The 20,449-nt window shown below is 43.3% G+C and overlaps 1 protein-coding gene across 1 annotated transcript in view; it reads left to right on the top strand.

Annotated features, from left to right (window-relative positions):
- LOC126190844 (ras-related protein Rab-23) overlaps positions 1–20,449 on the top strand; it is a 516,569-nt gene that overhangs the window by 218,383 nt on the left and 277,737 nt on the right. The window contains exon 3 of the mRNA XM_049931429.1: positions 18,405–18,526. Within this exon, the coding sequence (XP_049787386.1) occupies positions 18,405–18,526 (122 nt within the window). The remainder of the gene's footprint in view (positions 1–18,404; positions 18,527–20,449) is intronic.

Raw genomic sequence — 20,449 nt, 5'->3', positions numbered from 1 at the left:
TTCAGGACGCTGCACCAGGACGCTGCACTTTGTCAGTCAATGTCTTTTCCAAAGCGACACACACACACACACACACACACACACACACACACACGAGGCCTTTGGAGAAACTAGAAGCTGCTGCGCGGATATCAAGAGCTCAGATGGAAAACCAGTGTAAGCTAAGAAAGGAAAGCTGAAAGTTGGAAGGAGTGTATAGAGGGTCTACACGATGAAGATGAACCTGAAGGAAATATTGCTGAAATGGAAGAGGACGTTAATGAAGATCAGACTGGAAAATATGATACTGCAAGAAAAATTTGACAGTGCACTGACGGACACAAGTCAAAACAAGACCCAGGGATTAAATGACATTCCGTCAGCACTAGTGATAGCCTTGGGAGAGCCAGCCATGACAGAACTCTTCCATATCGAGTGCAAAATGTATGAGATACGCGAAATACCCTCAGACTTCAAGAATAATAAAATAATTCCAAAAATGGTTCAAATGGCTCTGAGCACTATGGGACTTAACATTTGAGGTCATCAGTCCCCTAGACTTAGAACTACTTAAGCCTAACTAACCTAAGGACATCACACACATCCATGCCCGAGGCAGGATTCGAATCTGCGACCGTAGCAGCAGCGCGGTTCCGGACTTAAGCGCCTAGAACCGCTCGGCCACAAAGGCCAATAATTCCAGTTCCAAAGAAAGCAAGTACTGACAAGTGTATTACCGAACTATGAGTGAAGTCAGTCATGGCCACAAAATTCTGTCACCAATTCCTTACAGAAGAATGGAAGATCTGGTAGAAGCCTACCTCGGGGAAGATTAATTTGGATTGCGGAGAAATGTAGGAACGCACGAGACAATACTGACATTACGACTTGACATAGAAGAACGGTTAAGGAAAGGCATTTGTAGACTTAGAGAAAGCTTTTGGCAATGTTGATTGGAATACTGTCTTTGAAATTTGGAAGGTAGCAGAGGTAAAGTAAAGGAACCGAAAGCCTATTTACAACTTGTACAGAAACCAGATGGCAGTTGCAAGAGTGAAAGGGAAGCAGTGGTTGAGAAAGCAATGAGACAGGGTTGTCTCACTACCGGAGCATACTGCTGCTTACAGTACACTACGTCAATCACGCATCCTGCCACACAAAGGGAACACACGGCACGTAGTCAGAGTAACTTTCACACGTTAGCGCCATTTCCCGTGGCAACGATGCATTTCCGGACACATGTTCATAGGAACGTTTTTCTCCACTGCCAGTTAGAAATCCGTTACTGCAGTTCGTCGTATTCATTAATTTTCACCCTGTAAATTATCATCTTATTATAGGATTACATATTTCCAATTTCACTCGCACGCAGGCGCAAGTCTCCGTGTATCGTTAAAGATACAGCTGTAATTATGTTCCGGTGACAGTGTTTCTGTTGAGGTTGTACATAAACAGTGTAGTTTTGCCAAGGTTCTTAGCGAAGGACTGATCAAGACGAAACGATTTCAGCTACAGCCAAAAAGTGGTTGTTGATATCCAGTTGTTCTTTGCGCGTACACAAGGAAGAAGTAGGGAGGGCAGTGAGATGGAGATGTAGTGAAGCTCTCCGTGATACACAAGGCGTTTCTTGTTGCATCTGACAGTTCTATGAACGTCTCCGTGACACACTTCCTTACTAATACAACCTTTGGCAAAACGCGCTATTGTTTTTTCAATGATCTCTCTCTCTCTCTCTCTCTCTCTCTCTCTCACACACACACACACACACACACACACACACACACACACACAAACACACACACACACACACACGCACACAGTAATCCTGCCTGTTAAGGGTACTCCCGAGAAGTACTCAAGAACCCGTGGAACGAGTGTTTCGTAAGCTATCTTTTTTGTGGACGTGTTGGACTTGCGTAACATTATACCAGCGAATGTGTCAGACATAATCCATTTCACATCACTCTGGCTGCATCGCTGTAGATACGTATGGCTTTGATCATTTCCGATGATCGATTCTGTAATCGGACAATAATAGTCCTTGCCACCTGTTTATGTGCAAAACGTTACACTTATGTTTCAGCTGCCAGTCCCTCCGTCAGGAATCGTTTCTCCAAACATCTTTCTGCATTTCAATATAGCTACGAGTACTTCAACCTCTTCCCGTGAGTGGCGCCGTCACAGCATGTCTTCAAGATGGCTGCTACATTTGACGTTCATCAGAAGCAACGTGCTGTCATAGAACTCCTGTGCTGTGAAAACGAGGCAGTGGGAAACATCCACAAGAGGTTGAAAAAGGTGTATGGAGATGCTGCTGTTGATCGCAGTACAATTAGTCGGTGGGCAAGCTGGTTACGTGATGAAAGCGGGCACGGCAATATTGAGGATTGTCCTCCACATGCGTTGTCTTGCAGGGAGCGGGACGACTTCCAGCAATTCTGGCAATGCGGTGGCGAGAAAATTGTAATAGTGCCTGCCATTTAATGGCCTAGGTAGCAGATACGGCCCAATTAAACAGTCCCCAACAATGACTCACACATTAACGAAAAACCGCACTTGATGAGCGCTAGTATCTGTGGCTTGTGGGTTATCCTCACTCCAACATGTTGAAGACTCTATCAAGCCCGAACGTTGCTTCATCGGTAAACAACACAGAGGATGGAAATGTAGGATGCATTTCACAGTGTTCCAGGTACCACTGCGAAAACTGTGCTCTGGGTGGATAGTCAACTGTTTCCAAGTTGTGGACACGCTGCAAGTGAAATAGACGTAACAGTTGCTCTCGAAGGACTGTTCTTACATTCGTCTGATTCGTCCCCATGTTACGTGCAGTTGCACGAGTGTTGATTGAAGGATCCCGCTCCACATGCTGCAAGACAGCTTCCTCAAATTGCAGCGTTCTTACCGTGCGACGGCATCCCTGTCCAGTTAATCTGCTAAATGATCCGGCCTCACGCAGACGTTGGTACACAGCAGCAAAGGTCGTATGATGCGGGATACGGCGATTAGGATATTTTTGTTGATAAACCCGCTGTGCAGCTCGTCCGTTGTGGTGCGCTACGTAGTACGCACCAACCGTATCAGTGTACTCACTCCAGGTGTAACGCTACATTAGTAAACAGAGACAATGTACTACTGCACTGGTGGACAGCAGTTACCTACAACTGAAGAGCGTAATACGGCCTCCACCGGTTTAAATAATCCTCATAGGAAAAAATTACGCTAGGGAAAAATAATTGTTTTGATGTCCCCTACAACTTCCCAGATTTTGTCGGTTTAAATACTTTTCACCCTGTATAAACCACTTACATCTTAAAGCATCAACTTAAGATCATAGTAGTGCGATCCAGTAATATCCTGGTCATGGAATAAGATCTCCCCTTCCAATCCTATGTCGAGATACCCATGCACATGCACAGTAATACAGACGCGAAATGGTGCATTACGGTTTTGTAAGCACATCCTTTTCTTATGATCTGTCAGCTGGCACTAATTGCTGGATGCTCACGTGCTCACTCAGCGAAATGATACCAGCGTCCCATTACATTCTCCCAGCGAGATTCATCTTCGAACGATTCTTATTAACTTCCCTAAGCGTCTCTCTTACACTTTCATATGGATTTTTATACATCTGTTGCGTTCCCAGCTTCAGGTTTCGGAGTTCCTTCCACAGCTTGCGTCGGGCTGAGTTGATGAAGACCCAAACACTGGAGAAGTACTCTACAATTGGTACTTCATACAAATACATCGTCACTCGCTTCCCTACTATGCAAGTATAGTTTTTGTTACATTTCTTGTTGTTTAGTAGTATTAACCCTAGGTCAGGGTCTCTCAATCTGTGTTCCACGGGAGACGAGTAAGTGCTCCGCGAAAAATTATTAATAATGTATCGTTTTTTCCGGCATTTTGACGATACTACTTATTTTTTTTAAAATTGTATTATGATTTCCATATTATTGGTTAAGATTGGATCTTGAAACAGTAACTGGATAAAACGAATTTTTCTCATTTTTAAAAACGTTATTTATCTTCAAAATAAACAAGGCGTTCCATGAAAGTACCAGGATTCTCAAAGTGTTCCGTCAGAGGAAAAGTTTTGGACCCCGCGTCCTAGGTATTTAAACGATGTGACGTTCTCCAGTAGATTACTGCTAATTCTGTAATAAATCGGATACTCTCACGTTCATGTGCATTTACCCGCTCTTAAGAGGTATTACTGAGTCTAACAAGAGTACATACTGTCTACCTAACTCTCCATCTCCTGACACTCATCCTGCACGCTAGTTTAATCAGAGCAAAAAACATAATCCGCGAACGATTTGATTGTGCTGATGTGCGTTGCTATTACGCTTCCTTGTGAGACAGAAAACTTTTCTTTTGTCCTTGTGAACATTCGCCGCTGGCTATAACGTACATGATTGTATCGGCAAACATTATGTGAGCCAGTTGCATATCTGGCAAGGTAACCTATCTAATCGGCTATTGATTATTATTAGTCGACAGTTCATTACAGTGTCAAATGCCTTTCAGCCAATTTATAGCTATTAAAACTTCTTGTGCCACTAGTATTAGAACCAGTGTCTCCGTAGCAGTGTGTCGCAGCGTGAACACAAGTTTCTAGATCAAACGTTGTAGCTACGGCCTAGGGCTGTTAATAATTTTTGCTTGAAAATGAAGAATTGCAATAAATAACAAATTTTGACAATTGTAAGCGGTAACTAACACACTAATTACTTGAAGTTAGTGAATCCATCCCACTTCAAGCTACTGGATCCATTGAGGACAGTGGCCGTGGCTCGGGGGTTTACCGAAGAGGGCAAGGTGCTTAAATTGCTCCTTTGATGCAAAGCAGTAAAACACGGATGTTGCGTTAGCCTGAAATAGCTAGAGGAATGTGGCACGAGAAACAGTTACACGTCCAGAGTTGTGTGCGCTTGACGATGTGTGTGTGTGTGTGTGTGTGTGTGTGTGTGTGTGTCATAAACTCTGCCGACAGAGACTGTTTTGCGACGTCTACAGCTCTCTCTCTCTCTCTCTCTCTCTCTCTCTCTCTCCCCACCCCCACCCCGCTCCCCCAGTCTTTCCCCCTCCCTCCCCTGCAACAAGTCCTCCGGCCTTTCATTCTCCTGGCAAATGACATCGCTGTCACTTTCGGTTGTTCCGCAATAATAATTGTTTTCTTTATGCTGGTGCTGACGAACACAGATGCAGCAAAACTGCCGTCATCCGACGTCCATAAACCCGAAAATCGAAGCTCAGTTTTGCCATAATGGGCGCACGAGACAGACGGAATAGTGATAATGAGGCTATTGATTGAGGCTTCACATTTATTCATCGCGCCTTGTCTCTGTGCACCTCCCCATTAGCAATATCTCTTCCTCTCTCTTCCCCCTCCTCTTTTTCTCTTTCTCTGTTCTATTCCATGAGAGGCCAACAGATACCACAGGCACCAGAAGACGATGGGATCGGTTTCGCTAGCGTGGTCGACCTACAGCCTGAGAAAATCGCTACATACGTAACAGACACCTGCAAGACGGGAAGATCCGATTTCCGAACAGAGAGCCGCTGCGTCTTACATTATTACTTTCCACTGAAACTGTACCCTGAGAGCGAACTATCGTAGCTCAGAGGCTTTACGTAAGGGTCCAACAGTGCGCCACTTGATACATCAATGAAGACGCAACCAGTAAAAAGTAAATACGTTCTCGTAGGTATACGCTGGAAGACAAACAAGTGAAATACAACCGTGTTTTATCGATGCTATTAGGTGGATCTCTGTCGTAAGACGCGGCAGTTTCGCTGTTTCATAGGTCGTTAAGGAAAATTCTGGTATCACGATAATGAAAGTCACAATATAGCGCCATAATACAGGAAAACGATTAGCTTCTTTTCTTGTGCAAGAGTGTGCCATTTGGTCCTACACACGTGATAGATTTTTGTGTAAATTCTACAACTGCTCTGTGACATTTTCTGTGGCTCGTCCTGCAGAAATCTAGTTTTCACTTGTATCATTTCATGTCATTGTATGCTCTTTGCTTTCAACCCCTACAATCCATTCATTTGTTTTCAGTGAATCTAATTCAACTGGCGTACACCCCATGTGCCAGAGTAAGACACGGTGTTCAACCACGATGAGACTTCAAAAACTAAGTTACATATTATCATCGAAGGCCAAGTAACTGTTATTGAATGCTGCACTACACTTCAGAGTGACACAGATGAATGATGCTGTGTTTCTTCATAGTCACCAAGGCTGTGTGAACAGATGACGGAACGTTCTACCAATCGTTTAGTTCTTCGACGGTACAAATACGCTCTCCGTTCACGGAACCATTCGAGAACCGCTATGTGAACGTCTTCATCGTTTCAAAATCTCTTCTCTCTTCCCCTCCCCCCACCCCACTATTCTCCCAGAAGTTCTTTCAGGTTGCCGAAAAGATGAAAGTCGTATTGTGTAACATCTGGAGCTCCCGATCAGCATGACACGTGTCTTCGCGACCTGGGTCAAATTTTTGCTACAGTTTCACTGTGGCTGGACGTGCCATGCATTTGGTCCATGAACCGCCAGAATGTCACGGTGAATCTTTGAGCAATTTAGACGCTTTGCCCATGAGAATCGTACTGCCCTGCGTACTTCATCTTCGGAGTACGTTACCACTTACGGCGCCATTTCTCTCCCACACTTTGATCCATCGATTATCCGTATCGCAGAAGGATTGCATCTGCAGGAAACCCGGAAATACGTACTCTCTTCTGAGCATGCGCCACTCTTGTTGTGCACTGGCCTTACCGTGCTACGCCCTGTGTAACTTAGTTCCTGAAGTCTCTACGTTCCCTAATACATCTACATACATCCACATCTATACATATACCCCGTTAGCCACCACGCGGTGTGTGGCGGAGGGCACAATTCGCGCCAAAGTCATATTTCCCCCCCTCTGTTCCACTCGCGGATAGCGCGAGGGAAAAACGACTGTCTCAACGCCTCAGTACGAGCTCTAATTTCCCTTATCTTTGAATGATCACTGCGCGATTTGAAAGTTGGTGGTAATAATATATTCTCTACATCCTCGGCGATGATCGGATTTCGGAATTTAGTGAGCAGCCCCTTCCGTGTACCGCCTCGTCTATCTGCAAGTGTACCCCACTTCAAACTTTCTATGAGATTTGTAACGCTCTCGTGATGGCTAAATGTACCAGTCACGAATCTTGCCGCTCATCTTTGGACCTTTTCAATCTCTTGAATGAGACCCAACTGGTAAGGGGGACCCATACAGACGAACAATACTCTAAGACTGGACGAACTAACGTATTGTAAACAATTTCCTTTGTCGAAGGACTGCATCGCTTCACGATTCTACCATTAGCGTAGATTGCTTTAGAGTTCGCCTTGCCCGTTACTTGTGTAATTTGATCATTCCATGTGAGGTCATTTCGGATAGTCACACCCAGATACTTGACGGATGTTACCGCTTCCAGAGACCGGGCATTTATTTTGTACTGGTACATTAATGGGGGTTTTCGCCTTGTTTTACGCAGTAGGTTACACTTTCTAATATTGAGAGATAACTGCCAGTCATTACACCACGCATTTATTTTCTGCAAATCCTCATTGATTTTTTCACAACTTTCATGTGATACTACTTCCCTGTAGACTACAATGTCATCGGTAAACAGTCTAATGCCGCTGTCAATACCATCATCCAGATCGTTTATGTAAATCGTAAAAAGTAGCTGACCTATTACGCTGCCGTGGGGCACACCTGAAGTTACGCTTGTTTCTGTTTAAGTCACCCCGTTCAGGACGACATACTGCTCCCTGTCTGTTAGAAAACCTTCTATCCAGCCGCATATGTCATCGGATAGACCGTAAGCGCGCACCTTTTGGAGCGAGCGACAGTGCGGAACTGAGTCGAACGCATTTTGAAAGTCAAGGAATATGACATCAACCTGGGAGCTGGTATCTAGAGCCTGTTGTATGTCATGCACAAAGAGGGCCAGCTGTGTCTCGCATGACAGCTGTTTCCTAAAACCGTCCTGGTTTCTGCAGACGAGCTTCTCAGAGCACAGAAAGGTCATTATGTCTGATCAAAAAATATGTTCCATGATTCTACAACAAATCAATGTCTTTGAAATTGACCGGTAATTATGTGTATCCGATTTTCTACCGTTTTTATAGATTGCTATGACCTGGGTCTTCTTCCATTCCCGTGGAACTTTCCGCTGTTCCAATAATCTCTGATAGATGATGGATAAGAAAGGTGCTATATTTGTAGCATAGTCAACATATAATCTTACGAGGATACCGTCTGGGTCAGATGCCTTCCTGGCGTCTAAGGATCTTAACTGTTTTACAATCCCAGGTACACTAAACACTATGTCAGCCATCCTTGCGTTTGTTCGATAATTGAAAGGGGGTTGGTGTTGCAGACATCTACCGTAAACGATTTTTTGGTTAGAACGACTGCTCGAGTTTTTGAAAGCATCAGTCCTATCCTTCCTAAACATTGTCCAATCCAAGTTCAAAATTTCACTGCTCTTTATGTTTGGTTTCAGTCAGCTTTCGGCACCTAATACAATATTGGCATTGCTACTGCTTATTTCCGAGAGTAACTCAGGGATCTTGCTACACACACTTCGACAATTTACTAACATGAGGTTTAGCATACCCTGGTGGTACTATTCGCACACACTACGTGTACCTCTCGTTGTAGCGTTGGGATGTCGTAGGTGGAAACATCATTGCCAATGAGATTTTCAGTCAGGCCTGGTGGCGAGGTCGGATATTATAATGGTTAGAACGACTGCTCGCGATAAGGACGATCGGGTTCGCGCCCTGATCTGTCACATTCCCATTTGTCATGATATATTCATAATTCTAGAATTTCTGTGTTGACGTTTTATTCTGTTTATGATCACCAACCGAACACAACTGTCAGAAATGGCGAAAGGCTGCTTCAGTGATGGACAGGAAAGTCTGTTTTGAGAACTACTCTCGTTCCTAAAAGTCAGCGTTCCATGTGCGTGTAAAGTTGATACACCCTCTTCGAAATCTTTTTGAATAAACTAAGCCTGGATAGTTTGTTTTGTAATAAGCGAGTTGAGGCTGGAGTGAAAAACTATATGCCCCATTAGGAGCGAAGTTAGTCTTATTTCGACTATACTGCTCTACATTTTCTGTCATTTTGGTAATCCACCACAGGCGATTATTGGGACGTTTCCTCTAAAGTTCAAATGGTTCAACTGGCTCTAAGCATTATGGGACTTAACATCTGAGGTCATCAGTCCCCTAGACTTAGAACTACTTAAACCTAACTAACCTAAGGACATCACACACTTTCATGCCCGAAGGACATCACACACTTTCATGCCCGAGGGAGCATTCGAACCTGCGACCGTAGCAGCAGCCCGGTTCCGGACTGAAGCGCCTAGAACCGCTCGGCCACAGCGGCCGGTCTTCTAAAGTTCTTCGCCTCCGTTGAGGAGATGGTGGTCGACTTATCCGACAATCAAGCAGACGGACGGTGCTCAATTCCGAGTACTGGCAAGAATTTTTACTTGTTGGTCGGAATGGAACTGGGTGCACCCCGTCTCTTACGGCTAATCGAGGAGCTACCTGAATGAGAAGAAATTAGTTTCAGGCCTGAAATCTAATAACTTCTCGCAAAAGAAGTGCTGATATGCCCCAGATACGGCATCCAAATGACGGCATTAGCAGAAATTGACACGACGGTTGTCAGCAGACTTCTACAATCCTTTACTACACGATAACTTTTTATATGAATGCGCGGTGTCTGTTCCATACCACTTACAAAGGAAAAAAATAATATGTGCAGGTGTCTATAGTTATTTAATCACCTACTAAATTAGCAGCGTCCGAACAACCCACATCACCACTTGCAGCATTGTCTTCATATCGTGCCGATCCATCGCATTATTAGAATGGAGTGAATCTAGAAACTTAGGTCCATGTTGATTGCGAGATGGTTCATGGCACAGCTGCGTTGGCAAGCGATCAGGCAGTCCATACGACGGTATTGACGACGAACCGGGCTATAGTGGCGTTCTTAGGCGCGACAAATACATCCTAGACGAATCAGGCTAGGGCGACGAACGCATCTTCATATCATCAGATCGTAGAGTAGTTGTTACAGGCGCATCTCTGAGTCTGCATACCTCAATCAGTTCTGGAACAATAAGAAGAAATTAATGTTCAGACTTCAACTACAACGAGCCCATACAAACTTTTAAAAAAATCATTTTAAATACATACTTGCAGGATCACCGGAGTCAAATCGGTGTCCCTTATTAGCCCCTGATGATCCATTATTTGCATTATTGCGTTTCACTTCTGCTGATTCTATCGGCGCTGTTCATGTTGCCGCTAAACAAGTCTCAAACTGGAATGACTTCTCGCGCCATTCCGACTCGTACTTACATGGTTCAAATGGCTCTGAGCACTATGCGACTTAACTTCTGAGGTCATCAGTCCCCCTAGAACTTAGAACTACTTAAACCTAACTAACCTAAGGACATCCCACACATCCATGCCCGAGACTGTAGCGCCTAGAACCGCACGGCCACTCCGGCCGGCGACTCGTACTTATAGACTTATAGATGAAAACCAAATTTCCTTGTTTATTTCAAGCAGTGAGAGACTAGTATTCATATTGCAAGTACTGGGTCGATCGAGACTCGTTGCGATGCTCTTGCCTTTCTCGGCAGTGTTCTGTCTAAGCTACTCGGCTCTCACTGCACGACTAGGCGAACAACCTTCACAGCTTTCTTCTAAGATTACTAGTGCATCAAGGTACGTAAGAGAGCTCCTGTTTAGTTGGCGAAACAAGACAAATGTCTAGGTAGAATTGTCGTTGTAAAGGCGGGTCGTGAGTCTTCGGTAGTTAGCTAAGTCGCTAAGAGCGTTGTCCACGTACTCCTATGTCGGGGTTCGAATTCCGGTGCGCCACACAGGTTTAATAAGTCAGTGAGTTCTACCACAGTACACATTCCGCTGCGGAATGCAAGTTCACTCCGGGAAACTTCCATGTGTTTACCACCACCGCCAACCATCAACGTCAGTCAGCGTTCGTTGTCATTATCACAATCATGGCGTCGTGCTTTGTGGGCTAATAGAAAAGTGCTCGCCTAGAGACCAGAAGGTCCCAGTCGTACCACGGAATTTTCCAGTCTGCCTTTAGTCCAGCCTTCACCTCCCATGCGAAAAGCTCGTCAGAAACGACATGGGGTTCGTAGTCCACTTTAAACTATAGGTTCTCTTTCCCAAGAGCTCAAATAGGAACCGAGAGCCCCCCCCCCCCCCCCCGCCATCTTCCCAAACCACGATTCTACGCGTGATCTTTTCAGATAAATTCGTTACAGCGCTTCCACATTGTAACGGTAAAATAAATGGGCTTTTCCCATTATAATTAAATATTTACAGAATCGTGAAATAAAGACTTCAGATCTCGACAACACACTACGTGCAAGGAAATTAGTCAGGAACGAGGCGTGCTGATAGCTACTGTAATCGTAGATTACGGTTACACAAAAGACACCTTTTTTTACATTTAAACGTTCCTGTTATATATTTTTTCTACAATTTCAGTTGCTGGCGTACTACGTACTCGTAAAACGCACCGTTAACACGGGGGTATTTAAGACATTAACGGCTGTCCGTGTGCCAGGCGCCAGTTTTGGAAGGCCACAGGGGCTGGTCAGCTACTTGCTACACACCTGTAACTTCACAGCAACAGCGATTAACGGTGCGCCCGCATTCCATTATAAAGTCCATCCCCTTTGTCGCTTCCGCTAGAGAAAGAGAAGGTGGTCTGTGCAGCTGTTACAGGCAGTTGGTAATCGTGTCGCGCCTATGATTCTCTAGCTGTTCCAAACACACTATAGTTTTCAGATATAATTCGCGGCACATATTTTAGTGTATCATAATGTTCCAGTACATATTACTTATTCGTTTAGTTCTAGTGAAGAGGTTCATTTTTTAAACATTTCAAATTAGTTTCTGTGTGGATGTGAAGTTGGGGCTTCTCAAAAGACATAAACATATCAGATCATAAACATGTGCTGGAAAGTCTGTGGAAATATCCATTTGATGGAGGACTTGGTCTCGGGGGGACATGTGACGTGATCAAACAGGGATGGCCTGCACCAAATCTTCCACGTTTGCAGTACAGTAACTAAAAATTACACCTCTTACAAATGGTACATGATTGTAAGGGGAGACAAGAATTGTACTGTTTGGCCGCATTTTTTTTCTTCCTATGTTTTCTGGACAAAAAGATAACATGAACAATTTCAACCGCACGAAATTTCCGAGGACCATATTACATCTGTATGGGCACTCATTAAATTTAGCCGAACAAGGGTAATTTTTTGTTGCCTTGCTATTAAAGGTTCAGAAGCATAGCAAAAAAATTAAAAAAAATACACACATTGTGCAACTCATGTTGCATGTTTCCTAGCCGCACAGTAACTTCCTTTCAGAGTCCATTATGAAACAGAGGACAGAGATAATCGTGTTGAACTGCTACGATTAATGGCTGAAAATGATGAATGTTTGTCACGTCACTTTCAGACCTTAAACTGTTTTTCAAGGTATCTCAAGTGACATACAAATTACCTCATCGATTGCATAGCTAAAGTCATTCGTGCAAAAATTTCGAAAGAACTGAAACAAACGGCATTTTTTGCCTTTATTATGGATGAATAATAATAATAATTACAACGACCGTACCATTACTTGGATGATGGTAAACAATAATAATACACTACTGGCCATTACAATTGCTACACCACGAAGATGACGTGCTACTGACGCGAAATTTAACCGACAGGAAGAAGATGCTGTGATATGCAAATGATTAGCTTTTCAGAGCATTCACAAAAGGTTGGCGGTGGTGGCGACACCTACAACGTGCTGACATGAGGAAAGTTTCCAAATGATTTCTCATACACAAACAGCAGTTGAACGGCGTTGCCTGGTGAAACGTTGTTGTGATGCCTCGTGTAAGAAGGAGCAATGCGCACCATCACGTTTCCGACTTTGATAAAGGTCGGATTGTAGCCTATCGCGATTGCGGTTTATGGAATCGCGACATTGCTACTCGCGTTGGTCGAGATCCAATGACTGTTAGCAGAATATGGTATCGGTGGGCTCTGGAGGGTAATACGGAACGCCGTGCTGGATCGCAACGGCCTCTTATCACTAGCAGTCGAGATGACACGCATCTTATCCGCATGGCTGTAACGGATCGTGCAGCGACGTCTCGATCCCTGAGTCAACAGATGAGGACGTTTGCAAGACAACAACCATCTGCACGAACAGTTCGACGACGTTTGCAGCAGCATGGACTATCAGCTCGGAGACCATGGCTGCAGTGACCCTTGACGCTACATCACAGGCAGGAGCGCCTACGATGGTTTACTCAACGACGAACTTGGGTGCACGAATGGCAAAACGTCACTTTTTCGGATGAATCCAGGTTCTGTTTACAGCATTATTATGGTCGCATCCGAGTTTGGCGACATCGCAGTGAACGCACATTGGAAACGTGTATTCGTCATCGCCATACGGGCGTATCACCCGGCGTGATGATATGGGTTGCCAGTGGTTACACGTCTCGGTCACCTCTTGCTCGCATTGACGGCACTTTCAACAATGGACGTTACATTTCAGATCTGTTACGACCCGTGGCCCTACTCTTCATTCGATCCCTGCGAAACCCTACATTTCAGCAGGATAATGCACGACCGCATTTGCAGGTCCTGTACGGGCCTTTCTGGATACAGAAAATGTTCTGATGCTGCCGTGGCCAGCACATTCTCCATATCTCTCACAAATTGAAAACGTCTTTTCAATGGTGGCCGAGCAACTGGCTTGTCAGAATACGCTAGTCACTACTCTTGATGAACTGTGGTATCGTGTTGAAGCTGCACGGGCAGCTGTACCTCTACACGCCATCCAAGCTCTGTTTGACTCAATGCCCAGGCGTATCAAGGCCGTTATTACGGCCAGAGATGATTTCTCAGGATCTATGCGCCCAATTGCGTGAAAATGTAATCACATGTCAGTTCTAGTATATTATATATGTCCAATGAATACCCGTTTATCATCTGCATTTCTTCTTGATGTAGCAATTTTAATGGGCAGTAGTGTATAATAATAATTATAATGAAAATAATAATAATAAGAAGAAGAAATCTGTAATTATTGATACATGTTCAATTACCCGAAAGTTCCTAAATGCTATGTAACATCTACCACACAGTTAAAAGGAAGTCACGCTTGATCAAGGTCCGCGTCACTTGTCATTTTTGACCAGACATAAGAAAAGAAAGAAATAATAATAATAATAATAATAATAATAATAATAATAATAATTATTATTATTATTATTATTATTATTATTATTATTTCTCTTTCCTGTCTCAGACGTTATGTCTGATTAAAAATGGAAAATGACGCGGACCTTGATCAAGCGTGACTTCCTTTCACTGTACGGTATATGTTACATTGCATTTAGGAACTTTCGGGTAATTGAACGTGTATCAATAATTACAGATTTCTGTAGTTGTATATATACGTTTGGATGTAGCTGTATTGCGTTGATGTACTGGTGGATATTGTGTGGTATGACTCCTGTAGTTGATAGTATAATTCGTAAGATGTCAACTTTATCCTGATGCCACATGTCCTTGACTTCCTCAGCCAGTTGGATGTATTTTTCAATTTTTTCTCCTGTTTTCTTCTGTATATTTGTTGTATTGGGTATGGATATTTCGATTAGTTGCGTTAATTTCTTCTTTTTATTGGTGAGTATGATGTCAGGTTTGTTATGTGGTGTTGTTTTATCTGTTATAATGGTTCTGTTCCAGTATAATTTGTATTCATCATTCTCCAGTACATTTTGTGGTGCATACTTGTACGTGGGAACGTGTTGTTTTATTGTTTTATGTTGTATGGCAAGTTGTTGATGTATTATTTTTGCTACATTGTCATGTCTTCTGGGGTATTCTGTATTTGCTAGTATTGTACATCCGCTTGTGATGTGATCTACTGCTTCTATTTGTCTGTCTGCATTTATCTGTTGTGGTATTGGGATCTTTAATAATATGCTTGCTGTAATATTTGGTGTTTATTGTTTGATCCTGTATTGCAATCATGAATCCTTCCGTCTCACTGTATATATTGCCTTTTCTTAGCCATGTGTTGGCTGCGTCTTGATCGATGTGTGGCTGTGTTAGATGATACGGGTGCTTGCCATGCAGTGTTTTCTTTTTCCAATTTACTTTCTTCGTATCTTTTGATGTTATGTGATCTAAAGGGTTGCAGAAGTAGTTATGAAATTGCAATGGTGTAGCCGATGTATTTATATGAGTGATTGCTTTGTGTATTTTGCAAGTTTCTGCTCTTTCTAGAAAAAATTTTCTTAAAGTGTCTACCTGTCCATAATGTAAGTTTTTTATGTCGATAAATCCCCTTCCTCCTTCCTTTCTGCTTAATGTGAATCTTTCGGTCGCTGTGGTTATCCAATATGTAATCTTCTTGTTTAGTGTGTTTTCCCTTGACTATGCTATTTTTCTTACATGTGTCTGTTCCAAAAGCCATATTTATATCATTGCTGAATATTTCTGTTATCTTTAGTAATTGGGTGAGTTGTTGATTTGTTGCTGCCAGTATTTTAGATCATCCATGTATAGCAATTGTGTGATTTTGTGTTGGTATCTTCCAGTAATATTGTATCCATAACTTGTATTATTTAGCATGTTGGATAGTGGGTTCAGAGCAAGGCAGAACCAGAAAGGACTTAATGAGTCTCCTTGGTATATTCCACGCTTAATCTGTATTGGCTGTGATGTGATACTATTTGAATTTGTTTGGATATTAAGTGTGGTTTTCCAATTTTTCATTACTATGTTTAGGAACTGTATCAATTTAGGATCTACTTTGTATATTTCCAATATTTGTAGTAACCATGAGTGGGGTACACTATCAAAAGCTTTTCGGTAATCAATGTCTGCGTAGTGTAGCGACCTTTGTTTAGTTTTAGCTTGATATGAAACCTCTGCATCTATTATCAGTTGCTCTTTACATTCTCGTGCTCCTTTGCAACAGCCTTTTTGTTCTTCATTTATAATTTTGTTCTGTGTTGTATGTGTCATTAATTTCTGTGTAATGACTGCAGTTAATATTTTGTATATTGTTGGTAGGCATTTTATGGGGCGATATTTTTCTGGGTTTGCTGTGTCTGCTTGATCTTTAGGTTTCAGATAAGTTATTCCATGTGTAAGTGTATCAGGGAATGTGTATGGGTCTGCAATGTAACTGTTAAATAATTTAGTTAGATGTGAATGTGTTGAGGTGAACTTCTTTAGCCAGAAATTTGCTATTTTATCTTTTCCAGGGGCTTTCCAATTGTGCGTAGAATTAATTGCTCGGGTGACGTCATGTTGCAAAATTGTCACTTCGGGCATTTGTGGTATCATCTTGTATGTGTCTGTTTCTGCTTGTATCCACCATGCGTGCCTGTTATGTTGTACCGGGTTTGACCATATGTTGCTCCAGAAGTGTTCCGTGTCTGTTATGTTTGGCGGGTTGTCTATCTTAATGTGTGTGTTATCTACTGTCTGATAAAATTTCTTTTGGTTGGTGTTGAATGTTTGGTTTTGTTTCCTTCTATTTTCACTTTTTTTGTATCTTCTAAGTCGTTTGGCCAATGCTTGTAATTTCTGCTTCTTTTCATCTAATTGCTCTATCGCTTCTTGCTGTGGGATTTTACCTAACCTTTTTCGTTTTTTGTCTGATATTTCATTTCTTATAAATTGTGTTAGCTGTCCGATGTCTTTTCTCAGTTTTTCTATTCTGATCTGTAGCCTGTGTTGCCATGCTGGTTTTGTGGGTTTCTTCTGTGTGTTGGTTTGTGCTGGTTTTGTGGGTTTCTTCTGTGTGTTGGTTTGTTCTGATCTCTGTCTAGTGTGTATATTTAGTGGAGTGAGTGCTCCTATATAAACCAGTAGTTGTAACTCTTCCATAGTTGTATTTTCATTTATTTTGTTGTGTATGATTGTGTTGATAGTTGTTATTGTTGTTTCGACTTGTGGGTTATTTGGTGGTCTATGCAAGAATGGTCTAATGTCTGTATTTGTGTCTTTGTATTCTATATATGTCAGAGAAATTTTTCTTCTATATCTAACATGTGTGTCACTTCGTGTTCTATTTGTGCTTGTTCGGGCGGCTGTCTTAAGATTTCGTTTTCCTCTGATTGTTTAATAGATGCATGTTGTTCTTTGTTTGTTTGCTCTGGGATGTTTGAGTCCATTGCTGTATTTTCTTCTTCTCCTGATTGCACATTATTTTGTTCCAGTATTTGTTGTACTTGTTGTTTGATGTTTGCTAATTCTGACCGGGGTATCCTGTTATTTTTGATTATTACACGGATCTGATCAGCTAGTCGTTGTTCTGTTAAAAATTTTAATTCTGGGTATCTGGTAATAAATGTTGTATATACTTTTGATTCCAGTTGTGTTGGTTCCTAAGTTTGTTGCATGGTAATAACATAACATGAGGTGTCGGTTAACTTCATCTGACCATCTCATCCTCTGTCTGTTTTCCTGCCGGCCGGGGTGGCCGTGCGGTTCTAGGCGCTACAGTCTGGAGCCGAGCGACCGCTACGGTCGCAGGTTCGAATCCTGCCTCGGGCATGGATGTGTGTGATGCCCTTATGTCAGTTAGGTTTAATTAGTTCTAAGCTCTGGGCGACTGATGGCCTCAGAAGTTACGTCGCATAGTGCTCAGAGCCATTTGAACCACTTTTGTTTTCCTTCTAGGGTGGTTGCAGGAAGCATATTTGGATTTAAATCATTTTCCGTGTGGCTGGCAGTGTCGTTACCATTGTGGACGGGCATAGGGTTCAAGCGTCGTCCCCGACCATGACAGCGCTTGTCCGAGGCTTCATTAGTTCTGTCCTGAACCAAGTAATGACACTAAAAGGGGGGTTAGCCCTATTAGTGGTTTGTTCTTTTGTCGCCTTTTACGACTGGCAGAACATACCGAAGGCCTATTCTTTTCCCGGGCCTCCACGGGGTTTATTATTATTATTATTATTATTACAACAATAATATTACTTTAAACAATTTTTTAAAGCGATTGCAATTATGAATACGTCGTGCATCGTCATTGAATTAACACTACTCCGTTATAACCCGTCGAGCATGAAAGTGGAGAAACTCGCCGTAGAGCGTGTAGAAACTGGTGTTGGGTTGAGAAGCTATCGGTGCGAGCAGCGGCGCCCGGAGCGGACTGGACGAGTTCCGAGAAAGCCTCGTGCCGCCTGCCTTGCCGTGTGGCTCCCGGCCGCCGGCTGCCAGCTGACGAGTTAAGCTAAGCTAACCACTCGCTCGCTCTTTTGCAGGTGGTCATCGTGGGCAACGGCGCCGTCGGCAAGTCCAGCATGATCCAGCGCTACTGCAAGGGCACCTTCACCAAAGACTACAAGAAGACCATCGGCGTCGACTTTCTCGAGCGGCAAATCGAGTGAGTAGCACGCCATCTTTTAGGCCGGTATTACACTATCAAATTTCTTTGTCAAAGATTTGATCAAAGACGTGATCAAATATTCGTCAAGTATATTTGACAAAGATCTTTGACGTGGTGCTAAAAAGGGGTATTACACTCTTATCATATTTTTCGTCAAAGTTCAAGATGGCTGACAACAACATCTTGTTATTGACCGCAGCAGTTGCATGTACCACAATTGCACTGTGTGCACATGCGGAAGAGAAGCGGAGGGAAAAAAAAAGAAACGTACCTGGGTGAAGCCGTGGGTTTTACGACGACACGATAAAAGTTAAAAAATGTCGTGTGACTGGGGCCTCCCGTCGAGTAGACCGTTCGCCGGGTGCAAGTCTTTCGATTTGACTCCACTTCGGCGACTGGCGTGTCGATGGGGATGAAATGATGATCATAAGGACAACACAACACCCAGTCTCCGAGCGGAGAAAATCTCCGAGCCAGCCGGGAATCGAACCCGGGCCCTTACGATTGACATTCCGTCGCGCTGACCGCTCAGCTACCGGGGGCAGACTACGATGACACGATAAAAGCATTCGACAAAACTTGTTACGTAAGCTTATAGTGGAGGACGTCAAGTCGTACATCAATTACTTAAGAATGGATGAGCACACATTTCTGTATGTGCTCAGTGAAGTGTATCCCCATATCACAAAGCACAATACTTACTAAGAACTGCTATATCTGCAGAAGACAGGCTCACTGTAACACTCCTATTCCTTGCTACAGGAAAGAGGTTAGGTTAGGTTAGGTTAGATTAGATTAGATTAGGTCTCCAATCTTCTTAATCTGTTTTTGTATTCAGGATGCCTCACGTTGTAAAACACCTCATCAGCTTCATACATCTCTATTTATTTTGTAGTTGTCGGTACACACCAATTGTATTTACCGGCAATGTTTATAAAAACACTACAGATGACAGAACGCTGCAGCGATGCTAGCGCTCCACGTGGTAACATGTCACATTGCAGTGAACAGAAGACAAGCGACTTCTTTGATCAAATCTACAGCGAGGCCCTAGATTTGATCAAATATTTGACGACATTTTACAAAGTTCCCTATTACACCATCAAATTTCTTTGACAAAGATATTTGACAAAGAAATTTGATAGTGTAATACCGGCCTTATTCCGAGCCGGACTCACGTCGATCCCCTTGTTGCGAAAGTCTGATTAAAATTACTTCATAGCTGACGTCTGTCACTTACCGCTACAGTGTTGCCCCATCGGCTACCGGCTAGCGCCCGGTTATAGGCGAACACACAAACACGGCGCTGCTGTTAATGTGTAACGCGCAGCAATTACATGAATGCGTGATATCTCTTCTTTCGGACGTGTCCGAATGTAAAGACACCACACCGAACCCGCAGCTGTGATAACATTCTATGTGAGCTGAAGGGGGAGAGAGGGAGAAAGGAAAGAAATGGGAGTGAGTTACTGCTGTCAGCTGCATCGGGAACTACGCGAAATCAGCGGCGACGAGTGAAAATGTGTACCTTACCTGGATTCGAACGCGGGATCTCCTGCTTATTAGGCAGGTGCGGTAACCACTGCGCCATTCGGGACACAAGTGTTATTGCAACTGCGCTGACTATCTCGGCACGTCTAACGCCCGATCGACACCCCCACCAAGCACCACCTATGTGCAATCCCTCTCAATTTCCTCCATGCTCGGACATGTCCGAAAGAACAGACGTCACACTTAACTGATAGTCCTAGCTCGGCAATGGATCCACTTTCTCCAGTGCGGATACGCAACAAATACCTCCGATCTCCTGTGGGAATCTCGGAGTAGCGAACATGGAGGAAATGGACAGGAACTGTCGATAGGTGGCTCACGATGGGAGTGTGGATCGGCCGAGATAGTCAACGCAGTTGCGAAACACTG

Source organism: Schistocerca cancellata, chromosome 6, assembly GCF_023864275.1.
Source record: "Schistocerca cancellata isolate TAMUIC-IGC-003103 chromosome 6, iqSchCanc2.1, whole genome shotgun sequence".
In the NCBI taxonomy this organism is placed as follows: Eukaryota; Metazoa; Arthropoda; class Insecta; order Orthoptera; family Acrididae; genus Schistocerca; species Schistocerca cancellata.
The sequence above is the reverse complement of the archived record's forward strand: the minus strand, read 5'-3'. Positions and strand labels throughout refer to the sequence as shown.